This window comes from Taudactylus pleione, unplaced genomic scaffold, assembly GCF_031769625.1.
Source record: "Taudactylus pleione unplaced genomic scaffold, aTauple2 ptg000116l, whole genome shotgun sequence".
Taxonomy (NCBI): domain Eukaryota; kingdom Metazoa; phylum Chordata; class Amphibia; order Anura; family Myobatrachidae; genus Taudactylus; species Taudactylus pleione.
The window spans coordinates 12,355,771-12,378,350 of NW_028284518.1; the positions used below are offsets into that span (position 1 = coordinate 12,355,771).

General features: G+C 41.2%; 1 protein-coding gene and 1 long non-coding RNA gene across 6 annotated transcripts in view; one reads left to right on the forward strand and one right to left on the reverse strand.

Moving 5' to 3' along the window:
- RREB1 (ras responsive element binding protein 1) overlaps nt 1-17,032 on the reverse strand; it is a 91,408-nt gene extending 74,376 nt beyond the window's left edge. For 3 of the 5 annotated variants that reach the window (XM_088471690.1, XM_088471685.1, XM_088471691.1), the window contains exons 1-2: nt 15,877-16,242; nt 3,119-3,180 (exon numbers count right to left, since the gene is read on the reverse strand). In XM_088471690.1, coding sequence (XP_088327816.1) covers nt 3,119-3,130 — 12 coding nt within the window. In that variant the 5' untranslated portion in view covers nt 3,131-3,180; nt 15,877-16,242. Of the gene's footprint in view, nt 1-3,118; nt 3,181-15,876; nt 16,243-16,921 lie in introns of those variants that run through there. The other 2 variants (XM_088471687.1, XM_088471689.1) reach the window with 2 other exon arrangements.
- LOC148524771 (uncharacterized) overlaps nt 16,829-22,580 on the forward strand; it is a 39,910-nt gene continuing 34,158 nt past the window's right edge. The window contains exon 1 of the long non-coding RNA XR_015878340.1: nt 16,829-16,914. This is a non-coding gene — a long non-coding RNA (uncharacterized LOC148524771). The remainder of the gene's footprint in view (nt 16,915-22,580) is intronic.

Consider the following 22,580-nt stretch of genomic DNA (forward strand, 5'->3'; position numbering starts at 1 on the left):
GTTAACATGTATAAGAAGCAGTAAAAGACTCTTCACTCCCCTTTGCAACAGTTATTGGCAACAAAACTGTGTGCTTGCAATTAACCCCTTAGAGGCCCAAGTATCCCACGCTGTCTGCTGGCAGCAAACATTTTAATGGAAATCATATTGCATGGGCAGAGATTCCCATCTTGTTAAGTCCCCCTTCCTCCAGCTCTGTGATGAGTTCTACTGAAGCAACTACCCACAGCTTGTGAGAGCAGCCTGTACTTGTTTCACTTCCCCACTTACTGAGTCCTGCTTAGGGGCTCGTCTATCTCCATCTGTATCTCTGCTAACCATTTCAGAGAACTACTGGATGAGAAGATTAACAGTTTGCAAGTGCTGAATTCTATTTGACACACCCTTCTTTTGTTAAGATGTAGAAGAGTTTAACGGTGGTAGTCATCATTCACATACAGGAGCTAAAAATATAAGAACTATTTATACACCTCTAGTATATAAATAGTTTAACCTATGTTTTTACATTATATAAGTGTTTCATAGCATTCTATAGCTCACTAGATATGGTGGCTATTTGTTTGTTATCAAGAAAGTTTATACCTAAAGTGGTCCTCTGTCCACCGGCAAGTGTGCTAGCAGGCAGCAGTAATGGTTTGTGGGTATTGGCCCCCTCTCTCCACAGTAGCCATCACTGCAATTAGTGGTTATTAGCATCAGTGCTGGGTATTACCCCCAACTCCAGCACATGCTTGGTATGTTGCTACTGATGAAAGTGGAGACAAATCATCATAAAGACAGGAATTACAAGCACCCAGTAACTTGGAGTACACACTAGAGGGGGTATGGGGGAACAAAGCTGGAAGGGCCACAGGTTCTTGGGAATCTAGAAACACATGGGGTGCTGGAAATAGTGTGTGTGTACAGATGTGTCTACATACATCTTACCATCGTCTGCTACAAGCCGCGTTAAACATAACACGTCAGTCCCGTGCAACTCAGTAGTATCAAGCGTTTTTTTCGTACAACTTTTTACCTTCAAATGCATCTTTTTCTCTAAGTGATGCGAATAGGACGCACAAGCAGCATCTGCTGAATAAAATGATATGCGGCATACTAATATTCTGTGTGTAACTGCGGGTGCAACTGCAGCGGCTGGGACACTGTTACGTAGCATTTCGCATGCAGGTACACCAGCAGTTGTACACAGAATATAGGCATGGCGCATATCATTTTAATCAGCAGAAGCTGCTTGTGCTCTTTGCAAATTAGATGCATTTGAAGGTAAAAAGTCGCTTGAAAAGACGCTCAGTGCTACAGAGTCACGCCACAGCATGTCACGACTAGCAGGGTACAGAGTCACGCCGCAGCATGTCACGACTAGCAGGGTACAGAGTCACGCCACAGCATATCACGACTAGCAGGGTACAGAGTCACGCCACAGCATACTGCGACTAGGAGGGCAGTTTAAAGCCCAAGGAAGTAAGAGATTTGTGGACACATCTGTATATGCGCTAAGTCACAGCACATGTACATAGTCTCTGACAAGTTCCCGCAGTAGAGCACCACAAAATGTAGCAGGTTTCCCAACAATGATTTAGGGAAGAGTACAAAGAAGATTACCAGTGATGCAGATTCAAATATATACATCAACATGTACAACCTTTGCTCCTGCTTTCACAAGCTGCTGCACCCTAAACTTGGAATTCACTTTACAAACCAAATTCTATAAACTATACACCTTACTATAGGCTCATTTTAATAGGTGTTTTACATTGGCTGTATGGTCCATGGACATATGCTTGCTTTATGGGTATGTTACATTTATGGGAGAAGACTCAGATTCCTCACTATGATCCTATTGGTATGTTTGCTGTGTAATAATGCTTATTTCATTCTAACAAATATTTGAGAGTGGTGTGCAGTCATTATGAGGGAGATGTATGAAGCCTTGGAGAGATATAAAGTGGAGAAGTTGCCCAAAACAACAAATCAGCACCTGTCATTTCATGGACTGTGCTAGGACTGAGACAGTTAAAATAATACATGTAGAATTTGGTTTCTGGGGGGGAGATTTGTAGCAAATTAGACTGGTCAGTATGTAAGTAAGCTTTTACATTCACAACACCCTAATTAGTCTGTAGACTTTACAATAAGTAGAAGGTGATAAATATATAATTATTTGCTAAAATAATGGGGAGCACATCATAAAATATAGGTTTCAATTAAAGCAAAAGAAATGTTCTCAGCAAATACAAAGGTTTATCAGACTGTTCAGCTGCAGACATGGAGCACAAGGCAATTGTACTTCTCACAGTATGTTACTGCTGCTACCCAATCCTTTGATGGATAAACACAGAAAACGGGACAGTGTTTTAGGTGAACACAAGTGGTCTGCTTACAATAAATAAACAAAAAAGGGTATATAACATCAATGCTGAAAGCCTTAAACTTGCAGAAACCAAATATGCAAATGCAGGTTAGCAACAACCTACAATTAAAGACAGACTGCTTGGACTCAAACAGCACCACAATCGCAAACAAGTTCACAATAAACAAGCACATTTACATAGCAATCTATCTACAGTTTGATTATACATAATGTGCAGGTACCCCGACTTTCAGGTGGTGTCATTCACAATGTTAGGGTCTAGAGCAGGTCTCACATGCAGAGTGGGTCTCTGTACAGGTATTTTACACAATACCGGAATTCCCGTGTCATATAATGCAATCATCATACAATTTCATCATTCTGTTCTACTATAACTAATACCACACATAGCAAAATAACACTGGCTGTAGTCTATCAAGAGCTACAATGCGAACGGAAGGATAACCCATTGTTCAATCCATTTGGCATGATGGTTATATTCGAGCTATCACTTTGTGTTTATATTGTGTCTTCAGAATCATTCTGTGTGTTAACTAATTTGGATTAAAAGCATCAGCAAAGCAGACTGGTCCTATCACTTCACTACAATAAAGATGTTAATCAAAACAAGATCTATTGTTTGGACCTCTTTGAAATGCTGATTATTCTTGGTGACATTATCTTATCACTGGATTTTCATGTCTGCTGAGAGGAGGAATATGTGGTAGAGAAAGGGGTGGGGAGGAGTAAAATGTAGTCCATCCATACCTGGTTTTCCATCAGTGAGTGCCAGCTCTCTGTCCCAATCAGCACGAGGTCACTTTAGGTTTCTGCAATTCATTAGCATCTATTAGCAGTCTCAAAGTCACAATATTATAGCCAAACCAGCACTTCTTAAATATTATATGGTAATGTAGTAAAACAATGCAACACACACACACACACACACACTGGCAAAACAATAAATAAAACCCAACGCACTAATGTAATCTTCAAATTTGCTACTTTATGGAGAAAGAAAAAATAAATGAAAAACAGATTGAAAGTAACTAGAGGAATAAATAGACTTCCTATGAGATGCATGGAGATTACAGAATTTTTCCTTAGCAGCTACGTTGATGGGACAATCCAAGTGATGTAAAAGTAAGGAGCAGCAATGTAAATACTACACATAGCCTGGTGTTTGGGGGAAAAGGTAGTGTACAGTATACTGATAAAGCCAATACTCTGATTATATAAAACACACACACACACACACACACACACACACACACACACACAGCGATTCCCATCCCTGACCAGTTTATATGTAAGACAACATTGTCTAGAGCCCTCCGTGTCTATTGTAATTATAGTACATGGTAGGCCTTTATGATTTAACAAAACAAGAAAATGTGTGTGTACAAAGTCTTCCCATGATGTGAATTAAGTGGACATTTATATACACACACATCTTGGATCACAGCACATCCTCTCTTTCCAGGATCAGATGATGAAATGATGAACCAACACCCATCAGAGTCCTTGTTTGTAACTGCTAGAACAAAACCTGGGAGCATTACACAGATTTGGAAGGCAAGGCACTTGTTTAGAGTTTCAGAAGCAGCACATAAGTAAATGTGCGTGCTGGTGATGAACCAGTTCTGAAATCTGGCACTGATGTATAAGTTACCTTTCCAGCATCTTGTTACCATCTTGTGAAGGGATTTACCTGCTATGCTCCTGAGGTGGGGTGGGGAAATGGGGAGGGGGGGTGCACTGCTAGGGTTTTGCAAGTAGGAGTGAAAGTTCACGAAAGCAACCCCCCCCCCCCCCCCCCTGCAGGCACACACACTTCTTACTGGCAGTGCTTTAACCCCCTCTCTGCCAGAAAATACAGAAGAAAGGTCCTGTAACACCTAAGAAAGCGGCAAACATTGGAATTTCTAGGAAAGCAAGTACTGTGAATTAAGGCAGATGCTACCGATGAGGTTCAGAAATTTTGTTATCATAGGTTTTAGAATTATAGCATCCAATATTACTACAATTAACCTGTATATTTCGATACCTTAGAATTCAATTCTACTGTGCACATCTAATGCAACGTTTGAGGAATTTCAGCAAGCAAACACTTATGTATTACAAACTATATATAGCTATATCTCAAGTCTTAGTAAAGAGTTTAAACAAACATGCTAGGAAATAAGTTGTAGGATCCAGATATCTAAATCCTGAAGGAAAAAGTCCTCATCAAGGGAAATGAGTTGCCAAACAGGAAGAGAGGCGGGCGGTCCAGATCATTAGCTACTGACCAACATCCTCTACAAGACATCCAACTAGCTTAGAAGCATGATGTAACTTTATCCAGATCAATGCCATGAGCATGTCATTTTCTTGTTACAAATGCAGTCATATTTTGGAGAAATATAAAAACAAAAGTACAGCAACACTTTTATTCTATCAGACACAATGTTTCACTGACCTGGGTTCTCCTGCCAGCTGTGGGATAGGAATGTAGAACATGCCTGCACATACACCTGGACCAGGATGGGACAGAAGACTGCAGGCTCTCAGTGAGGAGGGCTGTGGCAGTGACTTGCTAATAACCACAGATAATGCTGAAGATAAAAGACTATCAATAGTGGGAGGGTGATTTTTGTTCCTGGTTTCAGACAAAGCCCTAAATAAGTGGTGTCAGGGCCAGTCTAGCGGAAGGGAAGATTGTGGTCAAGTAAATATTTTAGCCAGTTATCAGCAGGAGATTCTGACAAGGTTTCTTCAGTAGAAAGAAGAAGAAGAAAAGAGAATAGGCCTGTGGATAATCTCATCAGGCCAGGAGCCAGTAGTGCCTTTTCTAGCTAAGCAATTATACCTATCCAAATGGCATTTAAGTTGCTACAGAGCAGTGGTTCATGATATCAGGGGAGACAAGATGAAATCCAATTTTTGATTAGCAATATGGCAAATATGGTGACTATTTCACACAGGAAGATATATTTTTTTCTAGAGTGGACTAAAAGCGGATTAAAGGAAAAAACAAAAACACTTAATTAGAGCATCTCAAAAAAAAAGACAACTTGGTACTAGGACAATGTAAAGTATGTATAACCAGGCTTGGGACTTTTATATTGTACTTGCATGTTTACCACTAGTTCAGGTATGGATGCAAAACACTTACACTGATGCCAACTACAGCTTCACCAGTATAATAGAATGCCTTCTGCAGTGGGCATAGACCCTTTCTGTCCTCCACAAAAGTAAGCAATACTGTAGCACTGGTGTCATTTTCTTTCAACAAACAAGTTAAACTGGGTACACACACTGACAGATATATTGGCCGATCAATTGATTGGCCAAAATATCTGGTGCCCGTCGGCCAGTGTCTACCAGCAATATATCTGTGAACGACGTCGTCCACAGACATATCGCGTCGGCTGTGCTGCACAGCCGGTGGACAGATATATCTGTCCATCAGCAAGTGTGTATGGGTGAACAGCCGATCGCCGGTACACATGCAGCGGCAGCTATGGGGAGGGGGGCGGACCCCCCCTGGCCAGCGGGGCCCCAGGCTGCCTGGAAGATGATGGTCGTTCATATACACTGAACGATCATCTACAGATATATCTGCAGATCACTCAATCTATCTATATCTGCTAGGTGTGTACCTACCTTTAGATGTAATCAAGATCTAGCTTATTATAAAGGCCACCTAGTACCATATTTTAACAATTTTAAATTAAAAATAAATACAATAATATAAATGAATCCTGCTCAGCAGTATTAGTATTTTACTTATTTTAAAGTTTTGGAAAAGTGCAAACAAAAATCACTAATCATCATCCTTTTTATAGTCACTGAAGGAAATAAAGGGGGAGTAGCACTGTAACCGCTGGAGGTGTATGGAGACTATCAGTGTGCCAATGCATGCAGGTTGCCCAATTTGGCAATGGAGTAGAAGCAAAAACAAACAAACCACAAAGTATATACATGAACAGATCTGAACCTCTGAATTGAGGAATGCAATCGAGTTTTTTGGTGATTCAAGCTGGTTTGCCTTAAAAATATTGCCGCTTTAAAACCTGCGGCTGAACTGCCAAAAACATTTGCACTTTTAATAACTCACACCCTATTAAATTCACCCCTAAATGCATGTAATCTTTGTCAGCATATTGTACAGCATATGTAACAGAATACCCTATATTCAAGTCTTTCTTGTGTAGACTTCTACTAATTGGGCTGAGCTCTGCTTAATAGATCTCTAATCTCCATTGGACAAGAAAACACACTACCACTATCAGGGCAAATATTATCAATGGACTGTATGCTTCATTTATTAAGTTTAAAGAAACATACCCATTGGTTTTTAATTTTTTTTACATTAACTGTGATATACAAACACATTTTATACGTGTGATTTCTTAAGAGTCTTCGAAATGCATTTAAAACATGGCAAACACAAAAAAAAAAAAAAACAGAAGTGCCATGCTGGTATATTAAGTGTGTCACACATTTAATACACCAGAGGACATGATGCCTTACACAAATAGGCTCCCATAGCAAGGTATATTTAGTGCATATTTTAACTGAATTCTAACATGAAAATGTGTTGCTTATTATCGTGGAAAATATTTTTTGTAAGCGCTATTTTTTTTAATAATGCATACTTTGGTAGTTTTGAGTCCTCCACATCCACCCTCCCCTCCAAAAAGAAACACTTGTTTGTTCGATTTATTTACACATTTGCACCAAAAGTTACATCCGAGCCAACATTTTGTATTTAAAATCTGATATAACTCAAATGGGCATTCGAATGTTGAAACTCCATCCCAGCTCATTCTACCTCCAGATTGAGTGTCTCAGACGTAAACTTAATTTAATTAACAAAAGAGGATCCCAATTCATTGCATCATTAGCCTTGGCAACAAGAAGAGCAGGTAAATCCACAAGGCGCTCTGTTTCAGCTGCTCTGTTTGCTATGGAAACCAGAGGTCCTAAACGTTACCATGTGGCTAACTGCAGCCTGTAGAGGATGCAGGCGTGTACCCTGTGTAAGGCTAATCTAGGAAGATGGTTTCAGACACTGTGGACATCTGTTACAGACAAAGATCCAGCAAGTTGTCATTATCTTTATTTACAAATTTAAAATTAACATAGTTTTTCTTTTTCTTTTAAGCTGCAAGCAACTTATCACATATACTGTTCCCCAAAAAATTATCCTGTCCTGACAGGGTGTGAAGAGATTGTATGTATACATACAAAAGCATTTTCTCAATATACACTTTATTGCCATCAGACATATATTCCATTAGTTTTTCATACAGTGCAAACTCACAAATTAAAATTACTTGAATCACTTAAGTTTATCTGACAACCAGAAACGGACTTAAAAATAAAAAAAATAGCAGTAATGCCAGAGGGGTTTTTCAATAGGATTTCTCCACTCCCATTAACAAGATCATCATAAAAGTCTGGTATCTGCAGGTGAATCCTAGTCAAGCTATTCAAATACCTGGTCCGTTTAAATCTACTGAGGCTTTTAGGCTCTCCAAGCTTTTCTTATTTGAATCACCCTGAGCAAACAGTCTCCACCCGTAACCCACTGCTTTTGTCTGATGCACCTTTTCACTGAGATCTACCTTTGTCTAATGGCGGGACTGCGAACAGACTCCAGTAAAAACAAACTACTCCGGAATGTTTTTATTCTAAAAAGATATATAAATTTTTAACATTGTATATACCATGCAGTTGCACTCTCTCCTAGCAACGAAAAATGTTCACCCTTTTATCCTTGCATTATTTTCTGAGGTTTTTCCTTATTTTTTTCTTCTTAAAAGTCTATTGTTTATTGAGGATATAGAAAATTAACAAGGTACCACAAAGAAAATAGTCAAAATTTTCACACATACGCTGAAGCAGAGAGAGACACAAGGCAGCCAAATAGAATTTCAATAACAACAGATTATACCAAGAACACCATCACATGAAGGATCCTGCCAGGCCAGATAAAAAAAAAATAATCACACATTTTTACTGCCACTGTGCTATAGTAGATCCCATTTACTTATTATGAGGTCACACAAAACTCAATAAAGAGTAATTGGCAAAGTTTCTGACTTAATGTTCTTGAGCAAATAAAACATGTTGGTCCCAAATCCCAATAATGAGCCTTTTCTTAATACACAAACACTTTGCAGATGATCACTGCTTTACGTTTACATAAGATGCAGGCCACAATTTAAAAAAGTGGAAAGAGCATATTTGCCTATATGAGAACCAAAAAGAGCAGATAGAGGGGTTATACTGGTCTTGGAACTTGGAAAGTGTCAGACAGATCGCACAGCTCTCCAGAATTGTCTGTAGTTAATCTCCAATTATATCACATCTGCTGTCACCATTCTTTATCCTTCTACATTAGATTATTAATGGCGATGAAGCCATAACCAATTAACCTACAAGATCAGCAGTTTATCTCCTCCCGTTTGTTTGCACAGATATCCTTATATAGCATACAAACAATCAAGATGCAAGTTTCACATGGTGCCCTTCAATATGCCTATTAGGGAATGATGTATCTGCTATAACTACAACTCAGAAGGCTACTGATATTCTATAACATTGTCTTAGTCAAATATAATATTTAAAGGTTCCTCCAGAAATAACAGTTAATACAGAGATCTAGGTCAAGAAAGTATACAGTCAGTTTTTTGGACTCGTATCTACAGGAATAAACTCCTGGATTTCACCTTCATATGACCTTTAAAAATAGTAAACCAATGAACAACTTTGCATGGATGACCATACATTTAATCCTACCTGTACATACACTTAATACAATGCACAAAATTCTGGTACAAAACTCCCAGGATGCCTTTTTATTTCTAGAAAACAAATATAATTTTAGATAGAAAGTTCTCTCCTATGTATGTAATCAGAACACTGCATACAGTTGAGCCCATGGGGCTGATGCAGAGTTGAAAGCAAATAATTTTTATGTTCTCCCCCGGATTGCATGCACAGAAATACAGACATTCACGTGCATACCGACTTGTACGTATATTGTGGTGCTCCCGTCCCCTATCCGTACGTTTGACTCGATACTCATCAGGGCGCACTTTCACCAGTTTATACTTGCCGATAATGATACACCAAGCGAATTTACACTTTAGGCTCGCAGTTCCGTTACCATGCCTATGTGAAAAGCCCAGTTATGCCTTTTCAGTTGTAATGTAGATGTGATTGCAATGCGCAAGACTCTTGTTTGCCCATATTTGCATACGCTCAGATCTGGTGCATACACAATGCAAAAACAATACTCAAACAGGCGCACGTTCCACTCTGCATCAGCCTCATTCTATCCAGTTGCACATATATGAATAGCCCCACTAGAATGGATATGAAATTCACAGACGTTTGTTATTTCCGGTTGTGATATTGGTTGAAAACAAAAGCAATGGTTGTAAATTTACTGTACAACTAAAGGCCACCATACACGGTGCGATATGCACCTTGCGATGCGACAGCCAATTCAATGGCCAACATATCGGGCAGTCCCCACACACGGAGCGATCCGATGCCCGAAAACCCGACATTCCGGTCCCCCCTCCCCCCCGCATAGCGCTGCATGGGATCGTACAGCGCATAACCAGATCTTGTGAGCAGCATGTAAGATCTGGAGCTGCGATGGACGATCCCACGGGAGCGCGCACTTTCCGATATAATGCCCACACACGGTACGATATAGCAGCGATATCGTACCAATCCGTCGGATCGGCTGCTATATCGAAATGTGTATGGTGGCTTTAAGCACTTTTTATTTTTATTATAAGTAGCATATTGGCTAATTTCCCCATTGTGATCATTTATTTATTTTCTTAATATTTTAGTAACAAAACTGCCAATGTAGAGATGGTCACCGTAGGACTAGAATATACAGCTACTATGCCATCTTCTCTCAGCATCAGTCCTCCGTGCTGGTGTGTAATGTGTAAGAGCGTGTTCACACTTTGGTACCTGTCTTTTGGTAGGAAAAACTTCTCATAATCAGATGTATTGTCCATGCAAATGTGACGCAGCATAACTGCCTCAATGTGACGCATTTATCAGCATCAGTGAATGATTCCATTAATTCCTATTTGTTTTTTTTATGATTTTTTCATGCAAATGGCATAAGATCCAGATGTGTGAAAACACTCTAAATGATTAAACAAGAATGACATGAGATGAAGTACACTATTCAACAAAGCCACGCTCTCCACACCTCCATCTTTGTGTGAAACCTACATCCTTTACCTGATTGCAGATAACAGGATCAGGAAAATGTCCCACCCTTTACAGCATGTTAGAACAATGATTCATTGACTTTTTTTTGTCTCTGTAGACTGGCAGGTAATAAACCTGGTGGGCAAAGTCTTCTTTTAAGCAGACACATTGTACACACGGACTGCTTAACTCCTACAATGCTGGGAGTGTGGGGGGTAGGAAATGTATAACAAGGAGTTATTTGAGGTTTGAACATCTTAGGGCTCAATCTAATTAGCCACGATGATCTCACAGGTGCTAGTCATTGCAACAATGGCTGCACTTTACAGCAGCCCGAAATTGCATAAAAGTGCTCACAGCCCCATAGGACCCTGACCAAAATGATGCCAATTCAGGCTCACATCGCTATGTGTGTAGGCACCTTTAGTCTCCAAACAAGTAACTCCAAGCCTATCACTATGGAGGCCTGGCATGTAAAATACAAAAAAAAAAAAAATACACCACTAGCAGCAGCACCAACATCTGGATAATGGTCCTCGATATCCCAATTTTGCATTATGTGAGTATTAACCTTGTGTACTTTCATCATATGTCAATTATATATATATCCTTTCTTCATAACAAAAATACCAAAATACAATAAAAAAAACAAAACAAACAATAAAACCACAACACTGTAATTTTAGTCAGGTTATTGTACTATATACTATGGGGTCAAAATTAGTAGCGAATTTGCAAAAACAAGTTTGTTGCATGAAACACGCATACATTACTTCAATGCGCGCACCCGAGAAATGCGACATTCAATAAAGAAAAACCAATTCACTGTACTTGGAGAGGTTGTGCAAGTTTTCTACAAAATGGGAGAAGTGCATGAAGAAAAGGGAAAAACATCCTGGACCACAAAAAAGGGACAACTGAGACAGCAGGACCATATATAAAATTATGTCAGTGACCATAAAGAAAATTACTGGAGGTAACAGCTGACTTTTGCACTTTTTATTAACGGTGATAAAATGATAGCAAGCAAGTGTTTTTCATCAAATTAGTCTTTCCAGCATTTTGGGGTACAGAAAAATGTCTGTATACTAATTTTTCATTGTTTTTTATACAAGTTTGTAAAGAGTTGGAATAAATACCTTTACCTCTCATCTGCAGGTTCAAAAACCCTTTTCCCATCAATACAACACCTTAAAGGTGCCTACACACATAGCGATGTGCTCACAATCCCACGATGTGTACAATTTTCCCCTGAACTCTCCCTGGGAGCTCCCCGGCAGTCGTGGACACAATTTGGCCTGAAAAAGCTGCCAATTTGGCACACAATCTATTGTGCCTCCTAAACTATCCAATGCATCGTGCATTGTGATTATCAGATCTCCCTACAGCACGATAGATCTGAAGAAGCGATGTGCGACCTGTGGGGACACGCATCGCATCGAGATCGTGAGTGGGGACTCACGATTTGGGCATATTTTACACAATTTGTTGTTCCAATGCATCGGCATCAGCCAGATCGGGTAAAATCTCCATGTGTTTAGGCACCTTTACATATCTGTTCCACATATTTATACCACCACATACCTGTCCCTCACCATTTACACCTCCCTGTACCTCATCATTTACTCCTCACCATAACGCATCATTTACACCTCCCCGTACCTGTCCCTCATCATTTACACCTCCCTGTACCTGTCCCTCATCATTTACACCTCCCCGTACCTGTCCCTCATCATTTACACCTCCCCGTACCTGTCCCACATCATTTACACCTCCTCGTACCTGTGCCGCATCATTTACACCTCCCCGTACCTGTCCCGCATCATTTACACCTCCTCGTACCTGTCCCACATCATTTACACCTCCCTGTACCTATCCCGCATCATCTACACCTCCCATACCTGTGCTGCATCATTTACACCTCCCCGTACCTGTCCCGCATCATTTACACCTCCTCGTACGTGTCCCGCATCATTTAACCCATTATTGAGCCTTTTAAAGAAATTCACCTTAAAATGAACAGGTCTTTAGTGGACAAATTATGCTATTTAAACCCCTCAAAGTGTATAATTAGTAATTGACAAGGGTGTACCAGAGGATCTCTGTACTGTGTACCGACATTTTTCCTACCTTATCAGAGCGGTGTGCACAAAAGAGAATTTTCTCTGAAAAATCAAAACTACTTTGGAATTGAATTGCAAATGGAATTCAAAATGCGAGTTCGCCATACGAACGGCTCGCAGAATCCAACTCACACCTAATTAAATTTACCTTTTTATTTAAAAACACCACTAACATAATAATAATTCAAAATACCTTGTGTCATAATAAGTGACGCTACTGGCATAGCTTTATTTGCCTGTTTACACAGACTGCTTGTACCATCAAACAACATCAGTTAAAAGCACCAAGGTTACTATCCAATGGACACAAGTCAATAATTTTTTAACCAACTAAACACTTTTACGACAAAAAAAAACTGCATCTAGCCTTTTGCAAAGATATGAGGGTTAATTTTAGCCCACTTATGTTTAGCTGCTTAGCAACACTTATCCAATGACCTTCAGAGCACCACCTCCTTTTAAAAGGGATAATGAATACCACCATCTAAATAGGACTTTACTTTGTTTGTTTTTTCTTCCCTATAGAGAAACAAACCCAACTGCTCTTTTTAGATAGAAAACCTTTCCTAAATGTTCTTGTACATGGAAAAGCCATGTTAAAACACCAGGACAGGCACATGATAAGTTTGTGGTTTCCACCCTTATAAAACCACACACGTTTCCACCCCCAGCTGCTCACTTATTTTAGTCAAAGTGTCACAATTCTACAGAACAACATATCTACAAGGTCAGTAAGGAAAGTACAACACATGCAGGTTACTCAGAGAAAATGGAAGCATCCTCTACACACCCAGCATGCCTACAACAAATGTAAAACAAACAAGAGGGAAAAAAATCTGCAGGCTTGTAACTCATTCAGGGCAGGAAAGCACTTAATGGGCTGCAGGCTGTCCTGGAACTGAACGAATTATCAAACATCCACCAACCGATGCACCTAACAGGCCATCCATGGGGCTACATGATTAGATACAAGACATTAGCTGCTCTGATTAAGCACTGACTGGCTCTAAAGATAATCTAAGCTTCCATCTGGCAAAGGAAGGGTTACATGCAAACTTCAGCCCATCTGACTTTGACTTGCCTGACACAAGTAAAGAAGCAAAGATAGTAGGTTGCACAACTACAATGTAATCCAAACTGATGGAATGGGTATTCCTGCACATTAATACAGACATATAACAAGGGAAAACTTGATCACTGATCCTCACTACCTGGCTAAGGTGTGCCAGAGATGAAACAGCAGAGCTGTCCAGGAAACATGATGGATGCGTTTCTACGGAGCAGCAAATGAGACTTCATCAGGCAACAACTATTTCTATGTTATGGAATGGGTGTAAACTATACAAAGGCCATACGACATACATACATTATATAGTGTACTACTCAAAGTTAAGTGAAACCTACGCAATGTGCATTGATTAAGGACTTGCGTTTTTCTTAAATAACTAACTTATAAGAACTTGTATTGTAGTAAATCCCCAAAGTGAGTATCATGATTCTGGCTGTCAATGTGGTCGGAAAATTTTATAAGCTATCCCTGTAATTATACAAGACTGCTGTCACATGCCAACATGGAGGTCAGAGTATCAGGCATGAAATGGCTCAGCTATAGAGAGGTTAAGCTGTGAGCAGAGAGTGAGTACCCTCCATCAGATACACTTCCCTCCCCTAAGTTAGTGCACAGTATGTATGTTGGTGCTGCTGTGCTGGCTCTTAAGCCGTGTAGAATTTCGTAATGGAATGTGAACTGCTCATCCGGATCTGGGCTCCTTCTATCTCCTAACCAGTAAGGAGCAGGGGAGGACAGATCTGCTGAGACAGGAGAAATGCTCTTTCTCCTCCTTCTTTTATAACTCATCAAGGATGCCTTACAGAGTAACATACAGCAACAGAAAGTACTGCAACCCATCTTGTACGTATATACGCACAACAACACACATACATCACAAAACTAAAATCTTAATAAAAAATAAACTACAAATGACACAACTGCAATTAAGCCTAATGGCAGCACACTGATCTCAGTGCATGAGGAGGAAGAGGAAACAGAGACGACCAAAAAAAAAAAAAAACAACTCTTTAAAAAGTTTTTCAATCCTCATCAAAAAGAGAGAGTGCCTTCACTAGCAGCAGCAATAACAGGAACATTAAAGATCAACTTGGCAAAAGTACAGAAAAGAAAGTATAATTTCATATACTCCATCCCTATCCTCCTCCCAGAAAGCCAGGCAACACTGAGGAGGAGACGCACAGTAGTGGGGACAAAACTAATGCTTCTTAGCAACCATTAAGGTCACAGTCTCCTAGAGACGAGTCTGGCTAGTTATCTACTTAGGGGAGACATTCAAAAGGGAAAATATATACAAATAAATCGAATTAAATAAAACGTTTCCTATAGAATGTACATAACTACAGGTGGAAAAAAGCACAATAAGGAAACTACGTTAAAATACTACTACCAGTAAGTGACTATTTGGGGAGACAAGATGTGCTGGGTGAGCGAGTGATGAGCAGCCCAGCCTACGAACATCTATGCAGCAGAAATGGATGCCGGGAGGAGGATCATGGAACTTACTAAAGAGCCCACAAAGTGAGAAAAACAAACTTACAAAGTTTTTCTACCTTATACTAAACTCGCCACATCCCCCCAATGATCTCTGCTCTGATGCCTGTCTCCTTCCTGTACTCATGACGACGATGTGGCTGCTACGTGTGACTCCCCTGATACAGAGTCACACACACAGCACGGAGCAGATGCTGCTCGGTCCACGCACAAAAATACACACTCACCGCTTTAGAAGTGTCTCATAATCCACACAAGTGGAAAACAGCCCTCTCCCTGACAATTACCAGGGGTGGAAAGTTTGTCAAGGCCAACAGGCATGCACCCCCACCTCTCTCACACACACAGCAAGTGGTATGAGAAGGGAACACACGGAAGATACATGGAGGATGTAATAAACGCAGAGAGGAGGACAGGGAGAGAGGAGCTACCAGAAAGGAAGAGACAGAGCTACACTTCCCCCATCTCCACTAACATTACTGGCCCAATTGCTGCCCTAAAAGCCCAGACCTACTTCTCTGGAAGGGATAAGGTTAATAGATGCACAGCAGGACGCAAAAATACACTTTAAATAGGTTGTAGAAAACTTTGTCTTAACTTACCTTACAAGGGATGTCTTCATCTCATATGCTGAATACCAGGAAGATCCATTAAGTAATACCGGATAGGAATACAAGAATGACAAAATGAAGAAAAAAAATATATAAAAGTGAAAAAAGTTGGTTTTCTTTCTAATGTGTTAGTGGGAAAGTTTGATAGTCCCGTCTGCGTGAGGCCACAGTGCTAACAGCAGCACCATCCAGGATCTGGTGGTGCTTGCTAGTTAAAAATAAACTTTGCTCTAGGAGGAGATGATCTGGCTGGATTCCTGAGCTCAGCCAGTTTAATATGGATGAGCATCAGGTCCTGCAGGCAAAATGCTGCTCTTGGTGCTGCTGCTGTTGCTGCTCAAAGCTGGTTGGTAGAGAGACTTTAACAAGGAAGGAGAAGGAGAGTCAAAGAGGGCGGAGAGACAGAGGAGAGAGGAGGAGGTGGGGGAGGGTGAAAAAAAGCAACATCATCTTCTCTACATTGGGTCACAACTTAGAAAAAACTTTTTTTTTAAACTATCCTTCATTTCATCACACTTTTAATTGATAATTGTTAAAAACGTGCGAATTAGAAAAGCAATGTGATACAAAGTGTTTTCACATTAATATTACTATAACTACCTGTTGATTCTGCTAAGCTGTTAAACAGTTTAATGGAAAGTTGATAAGTGAACAATAAACACTCATTTATGGCGATTTTCCCCCAATCGAGCTGCAATCTATCCCTGTACTGCTGCTCTATTCGATGGAAGGTTCTGTGTTAAATGTCACCACTACAAAGGTCAAAATGTATTGGCATGAAAAAAAAAAGTTCCATCCAAATTTTCATTAGAATAAAAGGAGTGGTCCCACCGTCCCTGAGTGATGCAGTGAGGATACGGCGGGGGGGCGTGGGCTGCTGCTCCCTCAGCTGATAGCCCTTTAGGTGCTCATGCAGGTGAGGGTTAGCACTTAGCAGGGCGGAGATCCTACAGCAGCAGCAGCAGTGCATGAGAGGAAGAGCCTGCAGAGCTAAGGGAAGAATTCTGCCTGGATGTGCAAAGTTCACAGGTCTCACCTTATCTTTCCTTCCTCCACACTTGCTCCTCAAGAGCAGCAAGTGGCTAAAAGTAGATCAGCTGACCTGTATGGAGGATGGTGGATGGGTGGTGCAGTGGGAACCTGGGGAGGCAGGTAGAGCAGGTTAGGGACTTTTTGCAGTTTACTCTCCCCCTCATGCGTCCTCTCCCTCCCTCCCCGATAGAGGAACCATCACGTGTTTCATCTCCTGGGGACGTGTTACTGAGCCGCCCTGGCTGCTGCTGCTGCTGCTTCTGTAACAGCCTGTTGCAACAAAGTAGCATCCTATCATTGTTCTTGCAGGGTGAGTGCGAGGCACTGTACATCCCATACGCCATGTTTGAGAACTACTATATAAGTTTTCCTTCCCTGCTGCTTAAACTAACCCTTCTAACAATGAATTACACCTGCTAAATTCAAAGTTTAGAAATTGGTCACAGGTGCCTAAGTCAATGAAACATGTCTTACAATAAAAGCATGCATCATGTCATCCAGCAAATTGCCAGGCTGCCACTACATAAAATCACATCACTAATCAAACACTAGCAAGTTGCAAACAGATTAAACAAACTAGACCCATCACCCAGAACTTAGAGAGTTAAACCTATTAATGCAAATAAATGAGTGAGCCTTTCTGGCACGATTAGAGCAGACAGCCCAGGTCTTGCCTTGCCTCACCTTACCTGTGATGCTCCCTTGGCAACTGGACCTGTGCAGTTAGGAAACTAATGTTCTACTTACAATAATTTTGAGCTTACTATTTAGAAAAATAAATATTATAATTTACATCCTGTTTTAATAAAGACAATCATTGCTCACATAGGGGCCTATGTATCAAAGCTTGATGAGAGAGAAAATTGTGATAGAAAAAGTATTAACCAATCAGCTCCTAACTCATTTTTCAAACAGAGCTTGTAAAATGTAAGTTAGAAGCTGATTGGTTAATACTTTATCTCTCACAATTTTCTCTCTCCAGTCTTTGATAATACCCCACTATGTATGGCATAGTGCAGTGCTAACAATCCTGTATTAATTGCTCAAATGAGCCTATCAAATTAATGAATGGATCAGTAACAACAGAAATCCTTCATGTTTTTACACATAGTGGCACATGATGGGATCAGGAATAATAAGTGATCTGGGGCTTAATGTTCACAATGCTGATATATTTACGCAGTTGAGCGATTATTAGTAATCTGCGCATGCATCTAAGTCACATTGCGCATGTGTTAAGGTACATTACCGTTGTCACTTGCAGTTTGATTGACAGGGAGAGTTTGGGAGAGGGAAAGGGAGTGGCGGCACAAAACGCAGGTGTGTCTTGACCGTTTTTGGTGCATGTCATAACCTACATCTGAGATCCCATACGCAATAAAAATGGCTCCGGCGTCTCTGCACACTGCCATTCTGTGCCACCACAGGGTTACTCAGAAGGTTGATCATCGAAAAATCTGAAACCAATTCTGTGTCTTTGTACGCAGCCACTTGGATTTGCGTTCTTGCCATCTGTGAGCATCTCAGTACAAATCCTGGCGTCTGCGATATATGCATACTTTAGCACAGCAAATGTGGTGGCATTAGCGTACAGCTCTGAGTCAGGCCCTTGGATAACAGGTGAAAAAGATATAAGACCATAATTCAAGAAAAATGAATTGGGAGAACTTTATAAAGCTAACTTTCAGGGGCGCTGAGAGGGGGGGGGAGCGGGTACAGATTACCCAGGCCCGGGCTTCCTGAGGGGCCCGGCGCCGCTCCCCCTCCCTCACAGCAGCCCAGCACACAGCGTGTGCTGAGCTGCAGTGGAGACTGCTCGTGGCTGCTGAGCAGCAGCCACAGCAGTCTCCTAAGCCTGTGGGGGGAGCGATCACACTGACCGCGCCCCCCCTGGCTTTGCGCCAGGCTGAGGGGGCTCAGAGCGCCCCCTCTCCCCAGCGCGTGGCGCTGCATATCTTTTTTTTCCGGGAAGGGGGTGTGGCCACGCCTCTCACGATTAGGCCACACCCCCAATTACCCGGGCCCGCCGCAGCTCTCAGCGGGCCTGCTAACTTGTATTATTAATTTGCACATCAGTTGCTGCATCTCACAAGCTTAGCAATGTACAAACATTGCGGCCAATGAAGAGCTGAACACAAGTTAGTTCTTGCGTGTTCTGGCACTGCACATACCCCATGGCAGATTGCTCATAGGCAGCTCGGTAGTAAAATCTCCACTTGAGAAATACGTTTTATATAGCTAATAAAAAATTAATAGATTTATATGTAATATAGTGTGTGTGTGCCCATTTTTTAGGGTAACCACTCTCCAAAGAAAACCAAGTAGTAAATTACTAAAAATAAATAAAAAATAAAACAGCATTTAAAAGATTCTGATTGAATAATTAAATAATAACTGACATCACAGTCAAAAAAAAAAAGGTTTTACAAATTTAATGTCAATAAGAAATTATAAAAATACAATCTTCAATTGACACATTCATAAATAATGTATGATACATCTATAGGGTATATTCAATTAGTCATGAGTTTTTGCATGCAAAAAATTAGTCGGACATCACAACCAATTTTGGATTACCACAGGTATGGGTGCTCCCAACATCTGCAGTATCCAATAAAAAAAATATTAGTAGCAGATTATTTTTGTGGGCAAAATCCCACAGGGGGGAAATGGGGTCACACTCACCTGCGTTCAGGTGCACCTCTTCCGGCTGCAGCAGGCTCCTCACACCGCCAGGACACGCACGCACACATATACCTCCCCCCCACAGACACACTTACAGACACCAGCAGCACCTCTCGCACACTGACAGACACCGATAGCACCCTTCACACACACAGTGGTCACATTCATGTTGCTGGAGAAGATGGCAGAAGACTTCAGTCGGGAAAGGAGAGGAGAAGGACAGCGCTGCAGAAGGAGAGTATTATGGACTATTTAAGCTAATTCAAAACATCCAATTGCTTATTTAGTTCTTGGGGGGTGGGGGTTTCAAAGGATTCCAGAACAAGTGCCGATCATTTTTCCTTAAAATATGGATTTTAGGAAACATTAGGCCTGCTCAAAATCAAAAATCAAAAACCTTGCACCCAATTGAATCCCAAAAATCTCTCACCTGTGGGGAAAACCCCACAGGTGCGAGATTTTTGGTATACTCGCACCAAATTGGAAAAGCCCCTATGTATCCAAGAAATAAAGCTGTCACTCAGCTTGGAATACAGTGGATAATATTTATCAAACCTACTAAAGAGCACAAGTGAAGGTCTTGTCCATAGCAACCAATCAGATGCTAGCTATCATTTAATAAACTGTACTAGATAAATTATAGCTACAATATAATTACTTGATATGGGCAACACTTCCACTTGAAAATGTGATAAATCTTCCCCACAATCATCCAGGAACAATAATGAATACCTACCCCTTACTGGAAATTATGTGCTGGAATAGCAGTATGAATAATGCTCCACCATAATAAGTAGCACTTTAGATTACACTACTGAATGTTCACAGCAGCAGTCTGAGCTGTTTAGTTGACTCTCGCAGAAATAAGAAGTCATCAGGAGTTAGACAGCATCGAGATGCTCTGTTGGTAAAGTGGTGAGTGATATGTTTATGCGCCCAATGATAATCCTGCTTTGTAACACAGTGTAGTGGTCCAGACCAAGTAGTGGCAGGCGTCTAGATCACAGGTTCTCAAGCTCGGTCCTCAGGACCCCAAACAGTGCATGTTTTCCAGGTCTCCTCACTGAATCACAATCCACCTATGGATCTTTTAAAATGTGTGAGTGTAATGAATACACCTGTGCACCTGCTGGGTGACCTGCAAAACGTGAACTGTGTGGGGTCCTGAGGACCGAGTTTGAGAACCTCTGGTCTAGATGAAAACAACACATAGGGGTTACAGTTTAGAAATCAGATTTCACAAGTCAACCAAAACAACGCAGTTTGTCTCCTATAGGCAGGGCCAGATTAACAATGGGGCGGATGGAGCTACAGCTCCAGGCCTCCACATAAAAATAGGCCCATTGTCATGACAACATGATGTTGACTGGCCATCTGCTCTCCACATTTTTTTCTTTTACATATTTAGAGAGACATTGGGACTGAGAGTATAGGGGGTACACGCCCACATGGCACTGGCCACACCCACACAGCACTGGTCACATCTCCTCTGCGTCTCATAATAGGCCCTTGGTCATTTTCAGCTCCAGGCCCATGTGGCCCTAAATCCGGCTCTGCCTATAGGAGACTTTTTGAAGCATCTCCACATGCATCTTAGGGTGCATAACTTGGTAGTACAGGGGTGTTCTCTCATAGGCAAAGTTTAATAAGGGTATGTCAACAGAATTGTGGGCTATCCAGAGTTGTGCCTATATGAACATATGTGTTTTCTGAAAGATCTCTAGCACCAAAGATAGGGCTGGCACAAGTACTCACTGATAATGATGACAGCTATAAAACCAAGTATATGGCAGTGTATCCACATAGATGCATACAACTCTGAATATATGTAATTCCACCTAACTTGCATTAAACTCAACTGTATAGGGGGATCACTGCACAGATCCGGGTGGGGATGGGTAGTCAGTGCGAATGCTCTCTCCTGCACAACAGCCTCCATGGAACCTTTCGCAGCCCAGCACACAGCAGCATGTGATAGGCTGAAGAGAGATGCTGCTGCTGCTCACAGGTAGGAAGTGTTATGGGAGGGGGGAGGAGAAGATGGACTCGAGTCCCCAAACACAAGCCCGGGTAATGAAGGCGCTCCTGGGTACATGTGAGAAAGAGCTGCATGTAACAGGTGCTGTGTCATAATGTGAAGAGGGAAGTGAACCATTCAGTGGTTGCTTGACAACTGGTTTCAAGACTATTGGTTACAATAAAAAAGATGGGGCATCACAATGTACAAAATTAGGAATTCTCCCAGGTTTATGTGCCTGTAGATCAATGTCTATAGGGGTGAAGTTTGACAATGTGGTAAATTTAGAAAGTTTGTCACATTATCTAGTACTTTCAGTATAATAAAGTAAGTTCAATTCACCATCAGGCCCATAGTGTTTCTCATGTTCATTAATGTATGTATGCTGGATTTATATCTAATTCAGTCAAACAAATATGTTGAATCCATCCATTCGTATGGCAGTTAGCATTGGCTGCATTTTAGCTCAACTCTTCCCACATAATCATCTTATCACAAATATAAAACATATAAAAATGTGTGAAGGCAGTGAGGATTTACAAGATGCCAATGAAGAGTGAGACCACACCAAGGAGTGGACTGTTTATAGGATCTACTGCAATATCTTCTCAGTTTAACTGCTCGACCAGCAACTGTCATTGCTGTTGTCATCTCTGTTGCGACTTGGGTGATCTCTATGGTTTCCTTTGTGGTATTGGCAGAACCTATGGTGTTGATAGGTGTCAGTGGTGTGTGATGGGGGTCAGTCCACACAAAAAATATCTTAACATGGGATAGGTTTATTAACCAGGTAGAACACAGAATGCTAGTCAACACAGGGTATACAATGCAGGAACATACAATCAGGGCCGGCTTGAGGCATGTTTGACCAGTGCGGTAGAACAGGGGCGCCACCCCATAGAGGGCGCATCCCTCCCAAACATCCTGATTTCAGCGGGACAGTCCAGTTTTTCGAGCACTG